At 43.4% G+C, this 20,761-nt stretch overlaps 6 protein-coding genes across 15 annotated transcripts; 2 read left to right on the top strand and 4 right to left on the bottom strand.

Moving 5' to 3' along the window:
• The first annotated feature begins 3,384 nt into the window (after nucleotides 1-3,384).
• On the top strand, nucleotides 3,385-8,036 carry Alg3 (Alg3, alpha-1,3- mannosyltransferase). The gene is made up of 3 exons (XM_002059275.4): nucleotides 3,385-3,618; nucleotides 3,681-3,729; nucleotides 6,686-8,036. The coding sequence occupies exons 1-3, from the start codon at nucleotides 3,385-3,387 to the stop codon at nucleotides 7,981-7,983; spliced, it is 1,581 nt and encodes a 526-aa protein (XP_002059311.1). The 3' UTR covers nucleotides 7,984-8,036.
• Nucleotides 3,843-6,438, bottom strand: LOC6635803 (protein tumorous imaginal discs, mitochondrial). 6 transcript variants are annotated; one of them, XM_032436385.2, is made up of 3 exons: nucleotides 4,797-6,438; nucleotides 4,316-4,373; nucleotides 4,081-4,222 (listed from the first exon to the last, which is right to left on the bottom strand). In XM_032436385.2, the coding sequence occupies exons 1-2, from the start codon at nucleotides 6,170-6,172 to the stop codon at nucleotides 4,316-4,318; spliced, it is 1,434 nt and encodes a 477-aa protein (XP_032292276.1). In that variant the 5' UTR covers nucleotides 6,173-6,438; the 3' UTR covers nucleotides 4,081-4,222. The 6 variants fall into 6 exon arrangements, with proteins under 6 accessions (XP_015024251.1, XP_002059312.1, XP_015024249.1 ...); XM_032436384.2 differs by having other exon boundaries at nucleotides 4,098-4,227; XM_015168765.3 differs by lacking the exon at nucleotides 4,316-4,373 and having other exon boundaries at nucleotides 3,843-4,222; nucleotides 4,810-6,432.
• Nucleotides 7,575-11,168, bottom strand: l(2)dtl (WD40 domain-containing protein denticleless). 2 transcript variants are annotated; one of them, XM_070210323.1, is made up of 3 exons: nucleotides 10,970-11,168; nucleotides 8,371-10,679; nucleotides 7,575-8,002 (listed from the first exon to the last, which is right to left on the bottom strand). In XM_070210323.1, the coding sequence occupies exons 1-2, from the start codon at nucleotides 11,010-11,012 to the stop codon at nucleotides 8,446-8,448; spliced, it is 2,277 nt and encodes a 758-aa protein (XP_070066424.1). In that variant the 5' UTR covers nucleotides 11,013-11,168; the 3' UTR covers nucleotides 7,575-8,002; nucleotides 8,371-8,445. The 2 variants fall into 2 exon arrangements, with proteins under 2 accessions (XP_070066424.1, XP_070066423.1); XM_070210322.1 differs by having other exon boundaries at nucleotides 8,072-10,679.
• A 559-nt stretch (nucleotides 11,169-11,727) lies between these two features.
• Hyccin (PI4KA lipid kinase complex subunit hyccin) lies at nucleotides 11,728-14,223 on the top strand. The gene is made up of 2 exons (XM_002059278.4): nucleotides 11,728-12,593; nucleotides 12,647-14,223. Exons 1-2 carry the CDS (start codon nucleotides 11,920-11,922, stop codon nucleotides 13,653-13,655), a joined length of 1,683 nt encoding a protein of 560 aa, XP_002059314.1. The 5' UTR covers nucleotides 11,728-11,919; the 3' UTR covers nucleotides 13,656-14,223.
• On the bottom strand, nucleotides 13,683-15,678 carry LOC6635806 (tRNA N(3)-methylcytidine methyltransferase METTL6). 3 transcript variants are annotated; one of them, XM_002059279.4, is made up of 2 exons: nucleotides 14,741-15,678; nucleotides 13,683-13,840 (listed from the first exon to the last, which is right to left on the bottom strand). In XM_002059279.4, the coding sequence occupies exon 1, from the start codon at nucleotides 15,598-15,600 to the stop codon at nucleotides 14,752-14,754; it is 849 nt and encodes a 282-aa protein (XP_002059315.2). In that variant the 5' UTR covers nucleotides 15,601-15,678; the 3' UTR covers nucleotides 13,683-13,840; nucleotides 14,741-14,751. The 3 variants fall into 3 exon arrangements, with proteins under 3 accessions (XP_002059315.2, XP_070066426.1, XP_070066425.1); XM_070210325.1 differs by lacking the exon at nucleotides 13,683-13,840 and adding an exon at nucleotides 14,287-14,600; XM_070210324.1 differs by lacking the exon at nucleotides 13,683-13,840 and having other exon boundaries at nucleotides 14,641-15,678.
• A 276-nt stretch (nucleotides 15,679-15,954) lies between these two features.
• LOC6635807 (uncharacterized) lies at nucleotides 15,955-20,682 on the bottom strand. 2 transcript variants are annotated; one of them, XM_015168762.3, is made up of 6 exons: nucleotides 20,318-20,682; nucleotides 17,557-17,848; nucleotides 16,817-17,494; nucleotides 16,674-16,751; nucleotides 16,369-16,624; nucleotides 15,955-16,305 (listed from the first exon to the last, which is right to left on the bottom strand). In XM_015168762.3, exons 2-6 carry the CDS (start codon nucleotides 17,735-17,737, stop codon nucleotides 16,152-16,154), a joined length of 1,347 nt encoding a protein of 448 aa, XP_015024248.1. In that variant the 5' UTR covers nucleotides 17,738-17,848; nucleotides 20,318-20,682; the 3' UTR covers nucleotides 15,955-16,151. The 2 variants fall into 2 exon arrangements, with proteins under 2 accessions (XP_015024248.1, XP_002059316.1); XM_002059280.4 differs by having other exon boundaries at nucleotides 16,369-16,603; nucleotides 20,318-20,680.
• Between the last annotated feature and the right edge of the window lie 79 nt (nucleotides 20,683-20,761).

Raw genomic sequence — 20,761 nt, forward strand, 5'->3', positions numbered from 1 at the left:
AGACACCGCTACATATGCACCCACACACTTGCAGTAAGCTTATTACGTACAGCCGAACAAGCGAGATAGCATACTGTAGGCAAATAAGAGCAAAGCAGCAACAGGCAGTCAGCAAAAACAGCCATAGCAACAACAAAGTACCCTACTCTATATATACAATGTACAACTAATACTATGTATTAGTAAACTGCACTCACTTTTGTCAGAAATGATGCCTAATGTTGTTATGTTGTTATATTCAAAATATAATTATTTTTTTTATGTGAATATGATTGTTATATGATTTGAGTACTCTATATTTGGTTTTTTGTAGCGCGATCAGAAATCGCTCAAACCTTTTGATATGTTGTTCTCTGCTAGTTTTTATTACAGAGGTATGTATGTATTTTATTTTGATTTTTACTTCTACGCATGTGTATGTGTGTATGCAGTCCACATGTGGAATATAACAGGAACATCACCAGTAGTCAAACAACGGTAGAGTGGGAGTATGTGGGGATGGGTGCCATACGAACACAACATTGACACGGCGCGACAAAAACGACGCTTGATATGATTGAACTCTTAAATGGTCCCACTGCTCTTCGATTAACCACCCTATGCCAACGTCCATCGGCATGGCAAGGCCTATACATGCGTGTGTGTCTAAGTTGATGCTTATGTGTGCGTGTGTTTGTTTGTAAGTGCTTTGCAACGTTCGCGTTCTCCGCGTCTGCTCAATTATCAACAGTTTGTTTGTTTGGCCGCTTTGTCTCCTCCGCTGTGTGTACACAAAGCAAAGTGCCAAAGCAAAGCCAAAAGCAAAAGTAAAGGCTGCAATTGTTGCTGCCTATCATAACAATAACAATGAGCAGTAAGCTAGCGAATAACAGAGAAGAGGAATAATTTCTATGCAAACAAGCATATAGGATGGACTTCTGAGCTCGGCTATTGAGACCGGATCACAAAAGCGTTTGAATGTTTTTCAATCAGCTGCGCTTTTATCGCACACGCTGACGTACATATCTATACATTTACAGGCATTTATTTTATTAATAATATATGTATAACGTACCAGTTAATTGTACTTGCATTTACAATTCACGTACTCAGTTATTATTTAAATCTCTCAGTGCGCAATGAAGGAACGAAGCATTAAATAAATTAACAATAATATAAAAACGCGAGTACAAAGTTCTACATACACATGTATGCATGTGTGTATATAGAAACTATTAAAATGATTGTCAGCTAGAAGTAGACGCTTGCGTTATATGTAAGTGCATAGATATGTATGTATAGACATACATATGTACATCTGTACACACTAATATTCTACATTATTCTAAAGCTTGCTAGATTTTATTATCAGCCTTTTTGATAACAGCAAGCAGAACAAACATATACACAAATGTACACACCTATAAATGTCTGCATTGTACATAAATATTTACATAAAGTATGTACGTACTACATAAAACACCACGCACATACATACATAAATATATTGATTAACGGACAATTTTCGCACTGAATGGTTATATTACAGTTATCTGTGGAGAATCCCTGTTGTTTTTGTTGTATTGGTGCTGTTGCGCCTGATAAGAAATGACCGATTTAGTTCTATAATGTATACCCATCTGTATACTTATAATTCTGTATTTAAATGATAACTAGCGTAGACTTTAACGACCCACGATGCTCAGAAGCCCATATTTAAGAATATGTGGACACTCAATCACATTTATAGAAATAGCGTGATAAGAACTATGTATGTACAATATACAGTTTTTTATTTGAATATAAAATATTTTGGTGTTGAGGAAGGCAAATAGGCAAAAAGAAAAATCCTACTCATTTGGAAAGAGAATGCAACAGGGCATCCAAATATTTTTGGCCAATTCGTACATTCTTCTAATGATGTATATATGTGTGTACATTTTTTTTTTCAGTATGTATACATTTATTAAGCAAAAGTAATTTATCTGCAATCTCAATCTATTGGGAACATGTTCGTTCACGCAACAAGCTTAAAATTAAATTCTTTTTGAATTCTTCACTGCATTTATTGAAATATGCCGTAAGTTTTCACTGCATTCCTGACGTACGCTCCCTTGAAATGCGTACGAAATCCACATGACTGCCGCCCACTAACTGCCCACCTGGCCCTTGGCATAATTGCAGCCATTTGAGCAGTTCACCTGGACATGGACATGGAAACAGTTTGCATGCCATTTGTCAACTTTTTGCGAATACACGGCGCACTGGGCACAATTAGTGCACATGTACACCGCCGAAAAGAAATGAAAAAAAAATAAATAAATAAAAACAGAAAAAAATAACATGAATACAACGAAACAGTGAAAATCTGAAAAACATCCGCATCCGCAGGTTGTCAATTAATTGTGCTGAAACCTGCAGATGAAGGGCGCACAGAGCGGAAATGGTTATTCGAGTTTGAGGATGCTTGTAACTTTTTAAATGGCCAACATTTACATGCATGAGTGAGGTAAACGGAGTGGAGAGCCGTACTGCAGCCGGGCTCGTTCTGGCCAGCCAGCCAGCCGACTTCTTGCCCCATCAAATCGTATATGGGTTACCACCCCCCTTCTGTGTCATCATTAAATTGGCTGTGCCCATTGCACTTCCAACAGGAAACAGATCCGAATCGTTCGTGCAATTGACCACAAGTAGATTTGGTCAATTTCTTACAACATAGTCAAAATACTATTGCAAAAAATATCTCTACGAAAGAATAAATGTATTATGCAGTTTTTCCAATTTAATTACTGAATCTGTACTATAAAGTGTTGTAAAGTTTGTAAAAGTATTTTCAAAATAAAATTATAGTTTATAATACTAAGTGAATTTAAAATATGTTCTGCTAATAAAACGCCCCTTAAATAAAAGCTGCAGCTTGATAGTAATGCAGTGCATTTGCCGATTTTTAAATGCTATCGACTTCTGCCGCCTGATTTCGTCTAACAGCTGATTGTTTTATTTTGAGTGAACTTTTGGAGCTTACCTGAACCTGGGTTCTCATCACAACGAAGCGAACATAGTTTGTGTGGAGCAACAGCTGAGCTGTTATGGCAGGGTTATGATTTTGTTACGTCTAGCAGTAGCAGCTGTTATATTCAATTACAAGCGTCATTCGTCGTTTTACTTGACAGACTTGTATTCTTTACATAGTTTATATAATTTTATACCGAACTGCATCAACCTTAATAATCATTTTTGTTCTTTTACTTAACAAAACCGTAACGACAATTATTCCACAAGCAAATTGGTGCGCGCTGTTAATAATTTTTCTGTAAATGTTAAGAATTTGGGTGCCCACAGCATGTATTTAAGGTGTGTGGGTGTACACATCATTTAGCCGCAAAAATATTTATTATCAAATAAATGGCACCGCCAAGAACCAACAACCGGCCTGTGACCCGACGCAAAAAGCCCAGCAACCTGTTGCTTTTGCTTAAAGAGAAATATGTCAATTGGAACTTTATTAAATACCTGGCATTCGAGCCGGCTGCGCTGCCCATTGTTTCGGTGCTGATTGTTTTGGCCGAGGCAGTTATCAACGTGCTTGTCATTCAACGTGTGCCCTACACGGAGATTGATTGGCAGGCCTACATGCAGGTGAGAATGACGGGAACTTGTTAATGTATATATATATAAAGCAACAAATTTTCGCCATACAGGAATGTGAAGGCTTTCTGAATGGCACAACCAATTATTCGCTGCTGCGAGGTAAGTCAATTGCCGCCTGGCTTTGGTTTATTTTTGGAAACCAGGCAGATAGAGAGAGTGAGACCAGGCCAAATTTATTGCGAAAATGTAGCTGAACGTAGACAAGCCGCAAGTTCTTACTATAAATTTTGGTGTATTTTTTTTCATTTTTTTTCCACACTGGAATATAGCCCCCAAATTTACAATTAACAATTAAAGTTTAAAGGCAAAAAACGCATTTGTAGCCAATCGTTTAACCAACGACGATTACAAAAGAGTTATCGATAACAAAGACACAATTCAACTTAGTTGAACATGGATTTGATTTTGTTCAAGAAGCCTCCGCTGCTTCCACTTTCGCCTCCGGTTTGCTGATCTTTTCTGCGTGTTTCCGACTTTTCGCTTTGTTGGCCTTTCGCTGATTCTGTTTCTGCTCCTGCTCTACTCGTTCCTTGACTACCGCTGTCCGCTGTTCTACCTGCTGGCTGGGCGTCAGTTTTGGTTTCACTCGCACCTGCGCTGCAAGACATGTCAATGAGTCAGGGGAAAGAGAACAGAAATTTAATTCGAGCAACTAAAAAATAAGCTACGTTTAAATTAAAATTACTTAAGAATATTTGGCGTAGTTACCATTACCAGCTAGCCAATTGCATAATTGATCTATGCTGCAATTGTATTTGAAAGGTTTAATATCGTAAATGCTTTAACCATAGCTATCAACAGTAAAAACTCCCTTAACGGAACTCCCTTTTGTTGGCCGGAAACGGAAACTTTCTTTAACAAAAACTTTCCCGGAAGGGTAAAATATTAAAAGATAATTGAATTTTAAAGATGAAAGCAATAGGAGATGTTTTTAAAACAAATCGTGAAATTTATCATACATCCCTTTTCATTTTTCATTAATTAACATAGATATGACTGGGGTATGCTTACGCGGACAATCTGGAGCCGTGGGTATCCGTTCAAGCGAGCTCTCACTTTGATTATTATACAACAAAAACTATATTTAACTTATTGCACATAGTACTGCAAATACAGGTTCTTTTGTATTTGTAGGCCCAATCACATTAGTTTTAAAATGTATTTACGTTGCTTTCTTACTGCCATCTTTCCTCTGCGCCATGCCGTGTATCTGCCCGGGCGTGTCCTCCTCGAGTTCAGCGTACGCCTCCAGCAGGGCGCGCTGCTCCTGACTCAGCTTCTTTGGTACCTCGATCTTGATGTGCACGTAGTGATCGCCGTGTCCGTGGGCATTGACACGTTTCAGGCCCTTGCCGCGCAGCGCAATCTTTCGATGCGATGAGGTGCCCGGCTCAATGTTCAGCCATTGATCCTCGTAGACGCCCTGAACGCGTACTGTACCGCCCAGCACCGCCTGAGCCAACGAGATCGGGGCATCCGTGTGGACATCAGCGCCGTCGCGACGGAAGTAGTCGCTGCGCTCTACACGGAAGGTGACAAACAGTTCCTTGCTGCCCACCTGCATGCGCACCGTTTGACCATTCTCGATGCCTGCCGGTACCGGCACCGTCACCTTGCGCCGCTGTACTGTCTGCCCCTTGCCCTCGCACTCTGCGCACGGATATTTAATATATTGCCGCGTACCTTGGCAATAGCGGCACGTGGAGCGCATTACAAAGGGGCCGGTGGATATAGTCTCAAAACCCGTTCCATTGCAATATTGGCAGCGACCGGGCTTGGTGCCAGGCTCGCACTTGGAGCCGGCGCATTTGGGACACTGATCCACTACATTCACATTAACATCCTTATTGACGCCACGAGCCGCCTGGGCAAAGGTTAGGTCCATGACAAGCTCTTGGGCCTGCCCGAACCCGAATTTGGAATCTGCAAAGTCGTCAAAGCTATTGCTGCGAAAATTTCCCTCGCCAAAGATCTTGCGGAATAGCTCCTCCGGATCGATGGTGGAGCGGAATTGCCAATTCTGTGAGAAGCCGTCGGGCCCAAAGGGGCCGCCACCGAAGCCGCCGGCACCGCCCGCACCCTGACGATTCATGTTCTCCGTTGTCTGGCCATAGGTATCGTATTCCCGCCGTTTCTGATCATCGCTAAGGACCTCATAGGCCTCACTAACGTCCTGGAACTTTTTACTCGCATCCGGATCATCCTTGTTGGTGTCCGGGTGATATTTCTTTGCCAGCTCATAGTACGCCTTCTTAATGTCCTTGGCATTGGCATTCTTAGCCACTCCCAGCGTCGCATAGTAGTCCTTGGCCTGCATGCGACTCGAGCTGAATAGACTGCGTCGTTGCTGCTGTTGATGCTGCTTCGCCGTCGTCCTCTGTTGCCAAGCAGAGACGGCGCCACCAGCAGCGGCAGGTTTCGGTGTCCATTTCGTTGGCCGCACTGACAGCAGCGCGGCACTTGATTGAATGGCACTGTAATGCCGGCGACAGTTTTTGAGCGGCAATTGACGCAAAACACATAAATTTTTACACGAAATCATTTTGTCCGTTAACTGTTTTAACTCTATTAATCTTCTCTCTATTTGGCAGCCAGCTCTAACAACATGCCGTAATAACCTCCATGCTGCTTGATACAAAGTGTTCTCTCTCTCGTTTTTTCACTTTGACATTTTGACAGTCACTAAGTTGCGTAAACAGCTCGCTCACGAACTTGTTGGTTCATTTGCTAGTTCCTAACGGCTGGTTATTGGGGAACACACTCACAGCTGTTTATAGGAAAAAAAAACCGCGTATTTAAAATTGGTTGGATATTAGAAAAGGAAGGTTATTTCTACAAACTACTGTTTTCTACTGATTGTGGCTTGGATGTTTATGTGAGAATGATGAAAATCTTTGAGTTTTCATACAGATGGACAAACATGTCTGTAACGACTGGGATATATTGGGATATATTCCTGATTAGGAAAATAGATAGAGTTTATAAGCGTCAAGGGTATTTGCTTGTGTGCGTTACATTTTGTATTGATTTAATAATATTGTTTAATTTCGTTCAGGTGACACCGGTCCGTTGGTATACCCGGCTGCATTTGTTTACATTTACTCGGGACTGTACTATTTAACCGGCCAGGGTACGAATGTGCGTCTGGCACAATACATATTCGCCTGCATCTACTTGCTCCAAATGTGCCTCGTATTGCGCCTTTATACGAAGAGCCGCAAGGTGCCGCCCTATGTGCTGGTGCTTAGCGCCTTCACATCCTACCGCATCCACTCGATCTATGTGCTCCGACTGTTCAATGATCCTGTGGCCATTCTACTACTATATGCCGCGCTAAATCTGTTCCTGGATCAGCGTTGGACGCTGGGAAGTATTTGCTATAGCCTTGCTGTTGGTGTCAAGATGAACATTTTACTGTTTGCTCCCGCGTTGTTGCTGTTCTATTTGGCTAATCTGGGCGTGCTCAGGACTCTGGTACAGCTCACCATTTGCGCAGTGCTACAGCTGTTTATTGGCGCGCCCTTTCTGCGTACCCATCCTATGGAATATCTGCGCGGCAGCTTCGACCTGGGTCGCATCTTTGAGCATAAGTGGACTGTCAACTATAGATTCCTGAGCAAGGAACTCTTCGAGCAGCGTGAGTTCCACTTGGTCCTGCTGGCGCTGCATCTGCTGCTGCTCTTATGCTTTGCAAAGCCTACCTGGACGTTCTTCAGAAGCTACCTGAGACTACGCGAGGTGCAGCAACAGATAGTGCCACAAATACTACACAAAAATCGCGAGCAGCAGAACCAAGCAAAGATTCAGGCGAAGAAGTCCAAGCAATTGGTAGAGCAGCAGCAGGAGGAGGAGGACGAGCAACTGAGTGCCGAGCAAAAATCCTTCCTCAAGGCATTCGAGAGGAGTCTGCAGCAAAGCACGGGTCAGAAATCTTTAGAGCCACATTTGAACCAAAAGCAAGAACAATACGACATTTATTTTGAGCCATGCACACAGCTGGCGCTGCTACCCTTCTTCCTGTGCAACTTCATCGGTGTCGCCTGCGCCCGGTCGCTGCATTATCAGTTCTACATTTGGTACTTCCACTCTCTCCCGTATTTGGTATGGTCCACGCCGTATTCGCTTGGCGTGCGCTATTTAATTCTGGGAATTATCGAGTACTGCTGGAACACCTATCCCAGCACAATGGAGTCCAGCATAGCACTTCACTTGTGTCATTTAATTCTGCTTGTGGGTGTGGGACGCCACGTTTACCGCATCCTGAGGCTCAACGCTACGGTAAAGCAACAGCAGCGGCAGGAACAATCTACTTTACAAAATGGTCAACCAAAGACGTCCAAAAAATCGCAATGATCAATAACAATTGTATATGCTAAAATAAATAGAAGAGAAAATAACGCCTTAAACATTTATGTGATTTTCTTTTTTTGGAAAAACTAACTCAAAAATATAATCTAAGTTGAGTCAGCCTCACTCGATTTAATAAACAGGTTATAGAACTAGAGAATACCTTCTAAAAAAACAAAATTAGTTTTATTGTCATAATTGGTAAAGCTGACCCAGCCAAAAGCACATGCATGTCAGAAGATCTTAAATTAAAATATCCTATTGATATATATATGTATATATATATATATATATATATATGTGTGTAATTATATTTAGTCTCTTGTGTTAGTACTGTACAAAAGTGTGAAAAGTGCTTATTAACTTGGAGATAAAAAGAACTGTTTAACCTACCATAGAAATAGCTTAAGGTATGTCCAGTTAACACTATATATGGGATGGGTGGATCCCAGATCCGTCTTCTGGGTGTCAGTCGCTGCCGACGACAGTCGTTGGCGTGCGCAGCGTCAACGTAGATGTTGCTGGCGACGGCGGCGAAATGACAGGCAGCTCCACAAGGCCGTGCGTTTCATCCTCAGCAGCAGCAGAGGCATCACTGCCACTGCCGCTGCTGCGTTGCACGCTGAAGAATCGTAGGAGCGTCGTCTCACTGTTCCGCCGGCTGGAGGTCGGCGTGCGTAAGTGTGGGGCGCCGGTATCGTTGTGTGAAATGCGTCGCCTAGGTGTGGCCTGCAGTCTGGGACTGCATTCGGAGTTGCGCAGGCTTTGTAGACGGGGCGAGGCCATTACATCGAGCGTCTCCTCGATGCTCATCTTTTCAGCGAGCGTAAGCGTCGCCCGGCTGTTTGACATGAGCTTCTGTTTGCGTATTTTGGTTAGCCAGTCGACCTTCTCTTTGGCTTTACGTTTGGGCGACATGATGCCCAAATGCGGCGCCTCGCCGTCTAGCACATAGTTGGGCAGGTTCGAGGTGGGCGAGTAAATTAAAGAGAGCGCGGTTGGCGAAGTGGTGCTTGCGTTTGCTGCCCCCGCTTGCGCTGATGTTGTAGGTGGCGAGGTGTATGGAATGTGATTTATATGATGCTCACTAAGTGGCGATGGCTGCTGCAATCGAGTAGCAGCTGCAGCTGTGCAGGTTAGCGGCGAGATGTCGTCGGCAGCATTCTCCTGATTGCAGGCGGGCATGGTGCATTCCTCCTCGCCAATAGCTGGTAGCTGCTGGCTGCTGGTGCAGCTTGGTCCAAATAAGCGTCGACCCCTGGACTCGAGTGGCTTTGTGCGCTTCTGATGCGGCTGCTCCATGTTTGCATCGTTACTTGTCGCGCCTAGCATCTCCAGAAAGGAACGCTTGATGGTCGTCTTTTCTACAGAGCTTGGCGTGCGTTCATTCATCTCCATGAGACGCTTAAGAGAGCGCGGCGTAGACTCCAGATCTCTGAGATTATACTTATGTTGTGTTGCAGCGTTTGGCTGCTGCCTATCGAATTGACGTACATAGCTCGCCTGGCCGCGATATTGTTCCGCTACCTCAGCGGCTGTCAATGTCTCCGGCGCAGGCCCGATACGCCAGATCTTGTGGCGCGCATCATCGCTGCACGTGACAATCGGACGATCATGTGTGGCGCCCCATGCCACGCACGTGACCTCGACAGTGTGGCCCGCCAATGCAACCAGCGGCTCAGCCGCATGTTCCAGATTCCATATATAAGCGCGCTCATCACTGCTCCCACTCAGCAGATATTTGCCGTCCGGACTGAGGCAGCTTTTGATGTAGAAAGTCGAGTTGAGCAGGCCTTTATAGCAGGCCAGCGGCTTAGGCGCATATGAAACCAAATTGTAGCAATAGATGGTGTTATCCATGCAATTGGCATACAAACGTGTGCCCGCCGCATCCACAATAAGATTGGTGAAGCCCTTAAATGTTGATTGACCCGCATAGGGTAAGCTCTGACGCGGCAGTGGCTCTTTTTTGTATGCGGTATAATTTCGCCTCAGATCCCACACTTTTATGACGCCGTCGCCAGCGCCGCATGAGATGAGCGTATCGTTGTCTTGAAAGGCCAAGCCCGTAATGCTGCTGGAGGTGTTGCTGTTGTTTGCCATTTTAGGCGTGCGAGTGCGCTGTTTCCGTTGAGATTGTGGCGTGCCCGGACCACCGGTGTGGCCGCTGTAAATACAATTGTCGACGCGTGAGGTCAGATCCATATTAAGGTTAGCCCGAATGTCCCAGATAAGGATGGCACCATCGCGTCCGCCTGTCGCAAACACTGCCGGATCCGTGCGCTTAAATGCGGCTGTTTTCACAGAACGTGTGTGGCCCACATAGGAATTGAGACCACGTATCCCAGAGCCGGCGACCTCCCACAGACGAGCCGTGTGATCACCGGAGGCCGACACAAACCGCATCTGTCCTGGCGCCCATTCTAGGTCGAAAACGGCATTAAAATGACACTGTGGCGCACTCAGCGACTGCTCCTCCGGCTCCTGGTTACGCTCTGTGGTATCCTGTAGCGCAATCTTGCCATCCTCGTTGGCAATGGCCAAAATGTGTCTGTAGCCATCGCAGTTGGCGAACTTGGCTGAGAATATGGGCGGCTCTGGGTTGAAGTCCGGACTGTAGTTGGCTGGGGCAATGCCACGCCAGCTGTCCTGCCTGGACACGCACAGGCGACTCAGCGCAAAATCATAAGTACGCTCATTGGCTGCAAGAGAAAGGGAAAATGTGCAATAAGTGCCAAATAGTTACGTTTGTTTACGTTCTAGTTTCTTATGCACTACTTTCGCAAACGCAGCAAGTTTTTGATATTCCATATGAAAATGTCGTTGTACTCTGTTGCTGCTGTTCAAGTGGAATTGCACACGAAATCTCCTCCTTAATAATATTCACTGATCATTTTGGCGCTCGAATTTCCCGCGAAAGGAGCGGGAGCGCGCTCTAATGCATTTCGAGCGCCAAATTGCATAAATTGCCCGCGCTAGAGTTCTTGCTTACCCAGTCCATGTTCTCTGCTACGCAATTTGTTGTATATGTTCATTATAAATACTATTGATTGTAATTATCTAATTTCAGACGCGACTTTAACTATTTTTTGGTATATAAGCTATTTCTTTTAACTATCCGCGCAATTAGCACATATTTTTCCCCAGCGACGCAGTCCCTGATTGTCGTACGGTATATGACAACACTGTTTATGTTAGGATTTTTGATCGCAACACTGAGCGCTGAACTGCTGAACTGTTATTAACAGTGAGATCGATTTTTTGGTGTTACCTTAACTATGATTTACGCTGTAATTGGTAATACGCATTCAGTAAATGACTGTTTAATAATAAAAAACGTTTTTCGCTGCCAGTAATTTTTAGAAAAAATGTAACTCAGTTTAAAAGTCGAATTTAACAGCTAAATGACTCTAACGATTATTTTTAACATAATCAAACCTAAAAAACACAGCTGTTTTAAAATTATTCGATTATAAATCGATATTATATTTTTACCGAGGCCCATATAGCAAGAAACAAGAAAAGGGAAAAAATTCTATAATTAAGTTTGAGATACCCAAACTATTACACACTGAAATATGATGCGCGTCAAATTAGCGGCAGTAACTTAGCATCGATTTTTGTTACTTTTTATCGGACAAAATGGCTAACTCTTGTGTGCGTATATTTATGTTTTTAAGGACAATGTACACACTTTAGTCACTCCTAGCAGCTGAGCGAGCAAGATGAGCGGCTCTACAAGGTGGTTGTCATTTTTGTGATTGTTATAAAATAGATGTTTACCTATTAGTTAAACTATTACAATTATATACGTTGGAACTAGTTCTGCTGAACTAATGTTTTCGCTGCGCATGCAGCCCTGCGCAGATATGCAAGGTTTATGTGTGAAAAAGATTAGAGGACAGTGTACAGCAAATTAATTAGGCACTTTAATACATAATAATGGCTGAATTGGTGAAAGAATGGCTGGCGGACTATCAACGCACTCGACGTCAGCCAGCCGACTCCGAGGCATTCGTCGTCGAGCATGAAACAGATCCCGAAATTGCCGAGGCCATCTTCACAATATTCAGTGACAGGCAGCGCAACGAGGATCTGATCCATGACATTTGCCAGCAGCTGCTGGCCTTCTATCGGGCGCCGGAGGTGACACTGAACAAGTTCCCATTACAATTCCTGCCAGTGCTGATCTACACATACCTGCATGCAGTCGCGGCCGGCGATAAGAAGGCGTCACGCGGCGTCGAGACGCTGCTCATATGCATTTATAATGGCGAGGTGTCCACCGACGATGGCGGCCAGAAGGTTTTCGCGTTTCGCATGCCCATCCTGGCACAGGCCTCCGTTTATCATGAGGTCAAGCAGCTGCCCATGACCGATCTGCGACGCTGGGAGGAGAACTGCAACCGCGAGGTCAAATGGGGACCACATTTGCGCATCGAATCGATTAATGCCCAGAACAGAATGCGCATAATGGCGGCGCTGCTTTTCTGCTACAATCAGCAGGTGAACCTCACGCAGAAATCATCGCTGCTGCATCTTTGTCGTGTTGCCTCACAGATGGTCAACCAGGGATTCACCACCAAATCTGGACATGGACATCGCATGAGCTATGGGTAAGTAACAGTTACTTGCTCCTGTTCTAGCTTTAACTGTCTTTCAATTACAGCTCCGATCCAGCAACGGGCGCTACATTTCCCAAGCCCTCGTCGCCGCGCATACCACTCTCTGCGTCCTTTCTCATCGAGCTGGTGCATGCCATCTACTATGCCATGTTCAATGGCTTTGGCACAGTTGCCATACAGACCCTGGAGGATATACATAATCGAGCAAGCTACGAAATGTTTACGGAACTGATTCTAGTCACAAACGCTGTACGCAATTCGCTGCATGCAAATCCCTCTGGTCAGCCTAATGATGGCCCCATGGGTCTCAGTGTTGCGCTGACACCTGCTACAAATACGGTGACGACCTCCGTCTCTAAATCGATGATCACGAATGCCTCATTTCGTACGAAAAAGTTGCCCGATGATATTCCCATACAAGTGCAGGATCTCACAATGCCACAGGCAACGCAGCAGCTGGCCAGCGTAATGGAGGAAACGGAACCGATTGTTAAGGAATCGCCGTCGACCAAGGAGAGCAGCGGCACCCGTACTTCCATCATCAGGCCCAGCATGGAGGGCATTAAAGCGCAGGCCCATAAAGCGCTCGGCTTCAAAAAGTCTAAGGACAAGGAGAAGGAAAAGGAGAAGGATAAGGAACCGCCAAAACCACCGCAACGTAAATTTGACAAGCATACGCAGCGCAATTCGCTGCTGCAGCTGCAGACAGCGGACACCGGAATCGACTACGACAAGAGCCCGTTGACGGTCAGCAAGTCGAAGACATACGATGCCGTTGTCGAGCCGCAACCCACCGACATGCTGCCTCTGCAGACGCTCTCGCTGATCAATGAGAATGGCAGCAACAGCTTCAGCATGGATAGCGACATGAACGACGGCATCGCCACCCTGTCTGGGCCAGGTAGCGGCATCGCAGCATCACTGCATAGCAATACAACTTCCATTACGAGCAGCGATGTGCTGACCAAAAGCTTTGAGTCCAGCATCGAAATGACGCCCATGGGTCACAGCACCAGCAATGGAGGCAAGCTGACCGAACATGGTCTCGATTAGAGCGTGCCCAACATCAAACCAATTAGCCAAATTCAAGTATATTTATTACGATTACTCTAGCTACATATATATATATATATATATATATATATATACGTATGTATTCGCACGTTACCTCCTCGGTATTAACTGACGAACAAAACCCGTAAGATTTGGACCCAGGCAACGTTGGGACGTTTTTTGAACTGGAACATAGAACGCAGCAATATTTAAAAACCGTTTTTGAATTTGTTGAATAATGAATATTGTCACATTAAGTTGTTGTTCGTATTGTATTCTAATTGTTGCTAAACATTTACATTACCAATTATGTAATTATCGTTTAGATTTAAGAGTTTAAAGTCCTTCACCCACAAAACTAACACTTATAGCCAAGTTACCAGAAAATATGCTAAAGAAAAGTATTTTATAATGAATTTAATAGTGCAACTAACATAAAATCTGTTTAATGTAAAGTTATCTAGACTCTGGTATGATGGGTTAAATACATATATATGTTAAGCAATATAAAAGCTGATATAAATAATGGCTATCTTTGGGCCGTCGAAGATTCCCTTGCAAACGCTTACTAGCTGTGTGTGTATTAAAACATCGACTTCCGGCCGATTGTTTCTATAGAAACTCCATGATATTGTAGTCCGAACATAATGTTATTTATTGTCAAGTTTGGTATTTGAAGCAACCGATGCTTCGCTTGCGAGCTATACGATATAGAGATCCGATCTGACAGATTCCGACATATGTATGACGAATTTATGCCAAGTTTTATAAAAATAGCTTCAAAACGAAGCGACTAGCTCGCAAAGAGAAAGCTAGACCATGGATGTATGGACACAACAAGTCGCCCTGATCAGATATCAGATATATATATACATGTTGCAAATATCTCTCCCAGTACGTTACACAGCTCGCAACGTACTGAATATACCCGCAGCGAGAGTAAAGCTGTTGCAACATAGTAGGACACAAACATATATACCACACATATGTATATGTAAGCCCAACATAAAGTATACAAATATTTATTGAACAATGTTATTGTAATTGACTTAAACTTAAAAGAAAAAATATATATATATACATACTTGAAATGCCATCAGCTGGCTGCAGCCTTTCGAAATTTGCCCTGCAGAAAGATGCGCGGCACATCGATGCCCTCCTTCAGATTGAGTGTGCGCCGATGCACATAGCTGTTGTCCAGCACCTCGAAACCATTTTGGATGAACAGCTGTGCCAGCTGCAGCTCGGAAAAGTAATAGCTGCGTGTGCCATCCTGTCGCATATATAGATTCTCGGCAATTTTGTGGCCAGGCTTGAAGCGCAGCTGCGCCATGTCATAGAGCCCATAATCTCGGAACAGTACCAAGCCACCAGGCTTTAGCAGATGCCATAAATTCCGTACCACATCGGCGAATTTATCGGGATGTATGGCGGATAGCACAAAGATCATGGTGCACACATCTAAACTGGACGCGGCAATGTGCTCATGCACCTGTTGCGTCGTTATGTCACATTGGAAGACAGTCATATGCTTTGCATCGTACAGCGGATTGGCACGAACAAAGTCAACAGCACGCGGTGAAAAGTCGCAGGCATAGAAATAAAATCCTTGGTTACTGGATTGCTCCTTAATCTGCTCTTCCAGCAGCGGAAATACCAGATTGCCGACCCCACAGCCCACCTCTAAGAGGGTACGTCGTCTTGCTCCCGTGCTTGTGCATTGCTGATCCGCCAGCAGCTCCTGGAACTCACGTGTTGTCCAGTGGCGATCCTTGAAGAAGCGCGTCTCGTTGCGTTTGTAAAATAAATCCCAATGACGCTGGGCATCGATCTCTAATTTGTTCGCTTTGAATTCAGGCACTAAACGCTTGTTTTGCTCGTCAAGCCTCTCTCTCTCCTCAGTAGATAGATCTTTGATTCGTTTGGTAAATATATCCGCTTCCATTTAATTAAGTTTTCAACTAAATCTTTGACAGCAAAAAAAAAATACAGTTTTCTACAACATGTGCCAATAACATTTTACAAGGTATCGCCATGCATTGTCTGCATATGACGTCATTGGCTCACATATTGTAAGGCAAAATGGTAATAAAATATGTGACTGCAAACACATTTGTGATGTCATAAGTTTACTTGTCAATTTACTACCTTCAGTTTTGTTCATGTCGATATCAATCAAAAAGTCGATTTTTAATCGAAAACACAAAAATGCGACCGTGTATTTGCGTATATTTTCGAGCTTGCCCGATTATTTCCGAAACGAATGAAACGCATTTTCAAATGAAACATTAGCTTTTGTATTACAGGTTAACAATTGATTTCTTTATTGCGCCGAGTTCTTCAGATCATTATAAACCAAAAACTCATTTTACACATATATATATTAAAATATATACTATTAAGAAGATAACAAATAACAAAAGTGAAACGAAAATACCAACCCAGGTATTGGTTTGGATTGCTTTGGTCTTTGATTGTAGTTTGTTGTGGGCGAACTTATCTGCCCATTATGGTTGGCTCATCTGCCATGGCAACTTCATCATTTGGCGCCTTAGCGCCTTTTTTCTTACCCGAATACCAGAGGAACATAATACCGCAAACAATATTAGTTACAAACGTGAACCATGCCAGGTAAACGCCATAGCCATAGCTTTAGATGAGAAATTTGTATATACATATTAACTGTCTGCGATTTTGGTAGTGTTTTACTCACGTCAATTCCGCACCATCCGGATACGCATAGAACAAATGCTCCTTAGTGTAGTCAATCGAAGAGAACAATACCTGCAAGACGACAAGCGCTGTGGATGCCGCAACCAGGTGTATACCACCGGCCAGACGCTTGAACATATAGCGCGGATTCATGAACGTGTAGAAGGAGAATACAGCACCCAGGCTCATCACGAACAATGTGATGCAGGCAAACGATGCCTGCGTTCGTATGTAATCTGCAATGGCGTGCCATAACACTACCAAATAAAAGCTGAAACAATAGCAAATCAATTGGATAAAACTTACCCATCAGCTCATCATCGAAGCCGGGCTCGTTGCGAAGGGTATTGGAATTGGGGAACATGTCGATGTATTTGCAACGCGCTGTTCAAGAGAGAAGAGGTAATATCTATTAATGAGTATAAATACCTAGGCGATTGAATACTCACGGTAGGGTATATAGCTGTAGTAGGCGGTCTGGCCGCCCCTCTTGGGGGGCAGAGGCGGCACGAGTATCAAAATGACGCGCTCCTCGTTGAGCACAAAGGCGGGTATGCCAACGTCGCGTATATAGGTGCCCAGCAGACGCACCACCAGCGGATAGTCCGTCCAGTTGCTAAATATACACTGTTGCGCCATCTCCGGAATTACATAGTACGACCAGGTGTTGTTATATTTGACGCGCTGCAGCGCCGAGCCAAAGGTACGACGCCTTATGATGCCGCTCACATCCAACGGATCGATCGGTATGGGCTTAAGGGCTGTGGCATTAAATTCATGCTGGTTGGCCTCCGTGGACATGACGAGTTTGTGAAAGGCGCTGCGAAACGTTTGGAACTCCTCCTCCTCGCCGCGTGCCCAATGGGCGAACATGCGTCGTCGCGCGGGCTCCGTAAAATTCCCGGAACCGTCCAGCTTCTCCTCGGCAAAACTCCGAATGAAGTCCATGTGGGTTAGATTGCGCTTGGCGTCATTAATATACGACTGTGAGGTGTACGACATGGAGCTAAAATTCCGCACCACCTGCGCATTGCTGAGCGCATTCGGAACAATTGTGTTGCGGCAATGGCGCCACAGGCCCGAATGCGAGTTCATAAAGAAGCGTCGCGATTCGGGTATAAAGATGCCTATGGGAACGAAATAGGAACCGGGAAATAATATAAAAAAAATATGCATATATTGTACACACCTGCCCCGCCCGATATGATAATCCAATGATCCGTAGCAATGGCCACAATCCAAACACACAGCGAGACGACCATCAACAGGCTGCAGCCGAGCAGTACACGACGCTGGAACATATACGCCTCCATCAGCGGTCGTCTGGCCTCATCCCGGCCAATGGTCGACGTGGAAACGTCGCGCTTCATTTTGCCAATACTAACTGTGTCCGCTCTCTACGGGCTCAGCCTCAGCTGTGTGCTGCTGTCTCCGGGCGATACCAATGGGAAATCCACACGCACATGGGATAGGGCACGTTCCTGTTGGGTATGAAAAATGAAAAAGTTGGAAGGCGACATGTTGGCATGGCCAATGTTTAAACAAATTAAGTCACGTTGCGTATACGCAATGTTGTACGACTGTCTGTGTCTGTGTGTGTGGGAGTGTGTGTGCGTGCGAGTTTTCTCCCATCGTCATAATTATAATTCAGCAGGTGTTTTTAATACGGAATTTCATTTAGATTTTCGTATTTATTTTCTTTTTCCTTTTTTTTTTGTGGATTCTCGTTCGCGTTTATTTTTGGCCAGCTCAATATTTAAATAATCATATTTTATGCACATTTGTCTGGCATGAGCCATTAATTATGCTGCTATGGAGAATTTATTTATTTACATGTTGTTTTTGACGTCGTCGCTTTGGCAACGAAAACGATTCGTAAACCGTCCGTTTTCTCAGATTTCTATAATTTCTTGACAGAAATTAAGCAAATTAGCAGAGACATTCACGACCGGCCAACGAAATAATGTGAATTCCTTTGAAATAATGCTCCATTCTATTTTTCATTTTCTTCAAATTGAAAATTTAATATTCCTCAATATACATTCATGTGTATATCTTGCGAATATTTCGGCGAGAATTAGGTGCGCCCACCGCGTGGGTGGGTGGTGTCGTGTGCGTGTGAAAGTGCCATAGAGCAGCGGCCCGGTCCGACATGTGTACCTGACGTCCACATAGTCAGGTTTTCCCCGTACTTAAGCTCTATATAAACATGTCATATAATTCTCAATATAGGCAACTGCTTGTCCCGGCAGACTGACTGACTGTTTGCCGATCAACGTACAGTCCGAATCGAGATAGAAAGCTGACATTTTGACTCCGGTTACTATTATTGTATAACATCCGTTTGGCCTAAAACTCAATTTCAGAGTTTTTTTGTGAAATTTCATTTCAGCATTGTTTCACGCTTTTTGCCAAATCCAACTCTATTAGGTGAAAATGGGACTGAAAAGTTTTCATTTTCTTTACCAAGCCCTTTAAAACATAGTAATATTTTTCTTTTTCTGCACATTTTCCATTTACAATTAATATTTATATATTTCTGCACTTTTTGAAATTCCACTTAGAATTGTGTAAAATTGGGGGAATTTAGTTCTAACTAATTTGTATGTATGTCACGTGCAGAAAATTGCTTTGGAAGTAATATTTGTAATTTGGAAAGAAAAAAACTTGACCCGGGCAAAGCTGGGTAATTTGCGATAGTAAAATATATATGTGCAAATCATAAAATGTTAAAATGCTGCGCCATTTGTACAGATAAAGCCCAGCAAATGTCGTTTTAAGACTTGTGTGGAAAACCCGCAATAATTTGCACTTATTATATTCATTAGCGTAAAATGTTGTTTAATGTTGTAAGCAGTCGTGTTTTATTTATGGCTGCTTTCATCTTTTGTTCACATATCATTCGTGTGGCATGCAACTTCTTGTGTTGTGTTCCTTGTGGCAATCACTTCCGTGTCTTATTTATAGATGTGGAAGAAATAACTGAATACGCCAGTTGGGAGGAGTTGCATCTGCGTCATGTGGCCAGAAGTGCGTCATTTGCCACATTTTGAGTTGGAGACAAAGAGCTCTCAACGGATAGAGTTCTTATGCTATAAGTGCTGAGCATATTTTGTGGGTGTGTGTTTTGTTTTTCTTATTATTTATTTTTATTTTGCTTTAATTTTGAGCTATTTTTCTTTTGTTTTTGTTTTTTTTTTTTTTTTTTGTTTTAAATTTTGCACGGTACGCATTTGGCGCGCTCGCCATTTGTTTTAAACAAATTTGTCTTGAACATTTTGTATTTTTAGACAGAACGTACAGTTATCAAGCTGTGTCTACTACACTTACACACACACACACGCATTCTTTGCGCCTAGGTACGCCTGTGTGTACATGTGTTTGCGGGAGGGGGGGTGGCGGCATATACATGTATGTTGATCCAAGCTGACCGACCGCACGACAAAATCGGTGAAACCGTAATTTTTCAACATTTCATTGTCTTTTATTTTATATTTATTTTTCTTTTGGGGGCCGCACATATTGACAGTTTTGACATGGGAAATATTTTATATAAATAAACAGTACAAAGGTATGCAACACACACACACACACACACACACACACACGCGAACAACAAAAACAAAAAATGTTTAGCCTAAATCTAAAATAAATAAGTATATATATTATGCAAACAAATGTTGTGTGTTAAATTTTTACTGGTCAATTTATATGTTTTTCTCGGGAACTTTGTAATTTATATAGTATTAGTTTATTAGTCTTACTGCTACATTTATCTTTAGTTAATGTTGAGCATAAATTATGTCAACGCGACGACAAACTTAAAATTCTAACGGAACATAACTGTCAGCTCGTAACTGCCAGTTCGCTGATTTACGATTATATAAGTGCAGCCGCAACAAATATAAAAATAAAAAAAACAACAACTATAAATGTTGCACATTGTTTACCATTAAAAATTTCGAACTTGCACTAGATTTATAGATCGTTCGATTTGCTGAATTCCTTTTTTTTTGATTTCTTAGATTTGTTTGGGTTGAAGTTGGGGCGCGCTCAGTGCCAAAGCCGTAAATAAATTGTTGTTAATTTCGCGAAACTAAAAACCCAAACAAATAAATAAATACTAGAGCTAAAAGAAGATCGTTTAAAAATATAAAAGCATAAGTGCCAAACGCGCGCAGACAGCAGCACGGCTACGGGTTTTCCACAATACAAATCCAATTCTTAAATCACAATAAAAACCACACGAGATCGCGCACACCGTCGCTTACTACTGCTGCTGCTGCTGCTGCAGAGCACGGGCACAGACTGACTGACTACTGCCAGAGGCAATAGATGCGGCAGTGCCAGTGGTTGCCCTGGTCGCGCTGGTGGGAGCACGAAAAAAACAAAAG

The sequence above is a fragment of the Drosophila virilis genome, chromosome 5, assembly GCF_030788295.1.
Source record: "Drosophila virilis strain 15010-1051.87 chromosome 5, Dvir_AGI_RSII-ME, whole genome shotgun sequence".
Lineage (NCBI taxonomy): Eukaryota > Metazoa > Arthropoda > Insecta > Diptera > Drosophilidae > Drosophila > Drosophila virilis.

Coding starts and splice junctions, on each gene's coding strand:
- Hyccin (XM_002059278.4), top strand. CDS start 11,920: ATGGCTGAATTGGTGAAAGAATGGCTGGCGGACTATCAACGCACTCGA. Junction 12,594..12,646: donor GGACATCGCATGAGCTATGG/GTAAGTAACAGT, acceptor TTTCAATTACAG/CTCCGATCCAGCAACGGGCG.
- LOC6635806 (XM_002059279.4), bottom strand. CDS start 15,600: ATGGAAGCGGATATATTTACCAAACGAATCAAAGATCTATCTACTGAG.
- Alg3 (XM_002059275.4), top strand. CDS start 3,385: ATGGCACCGCCAAGAACCAACAACCGGCCTGTGACCCGACGCAAAAAG. Junction 3,619..3,680: donor ATTGGCAGGCCTACATGCAG/GTGAGAATGACG, acceptor TTCGCCATACAG/GAATGTGAAGGCTTTCTGAA. Junction 3,730..6,685: donor CAATTATTCGCTGCTGCGAG/GTAAGTCAATTG, acceptor AATTTCGTTCAG/GTGACACCGGTCCGTTGGTA.
- LOC6635807 (XM_015168762.3), bottom strand. CDS start 17,737: ATGAAGCGCGACGTTTCCACGTCGACCATTGGCCGGGATGAGGCCAGA. Junction 17,495..17,556: donor TATCATATCGGGCGGGGCAG/GTGTGTACAATA, acceptor TCGTTCCCATAG/GCATCTTTATACCCGAATCG. Junction 16,306..16,368: donor CCGGATGGTGCGGAATTGAC/GTGAGTAAAACA, acceptor TCTCATCTAAAG/CTATGGCTATGGCGTTTACC.
- LOC6635803 (XM_015168763.3), bottom strand. CDS start 6,172: ATGATTTCGTGTAAAAATTTATGTGTTTTGCGTCAATTGCCGCTCAAA. Junction 4,228..4,796: donor GATGGCAGTAAGAAAGCAAC/GTAAATACATTT, acceptor CATGTCTTGCAG/CGCAGGTGCGAGTGAAACCA.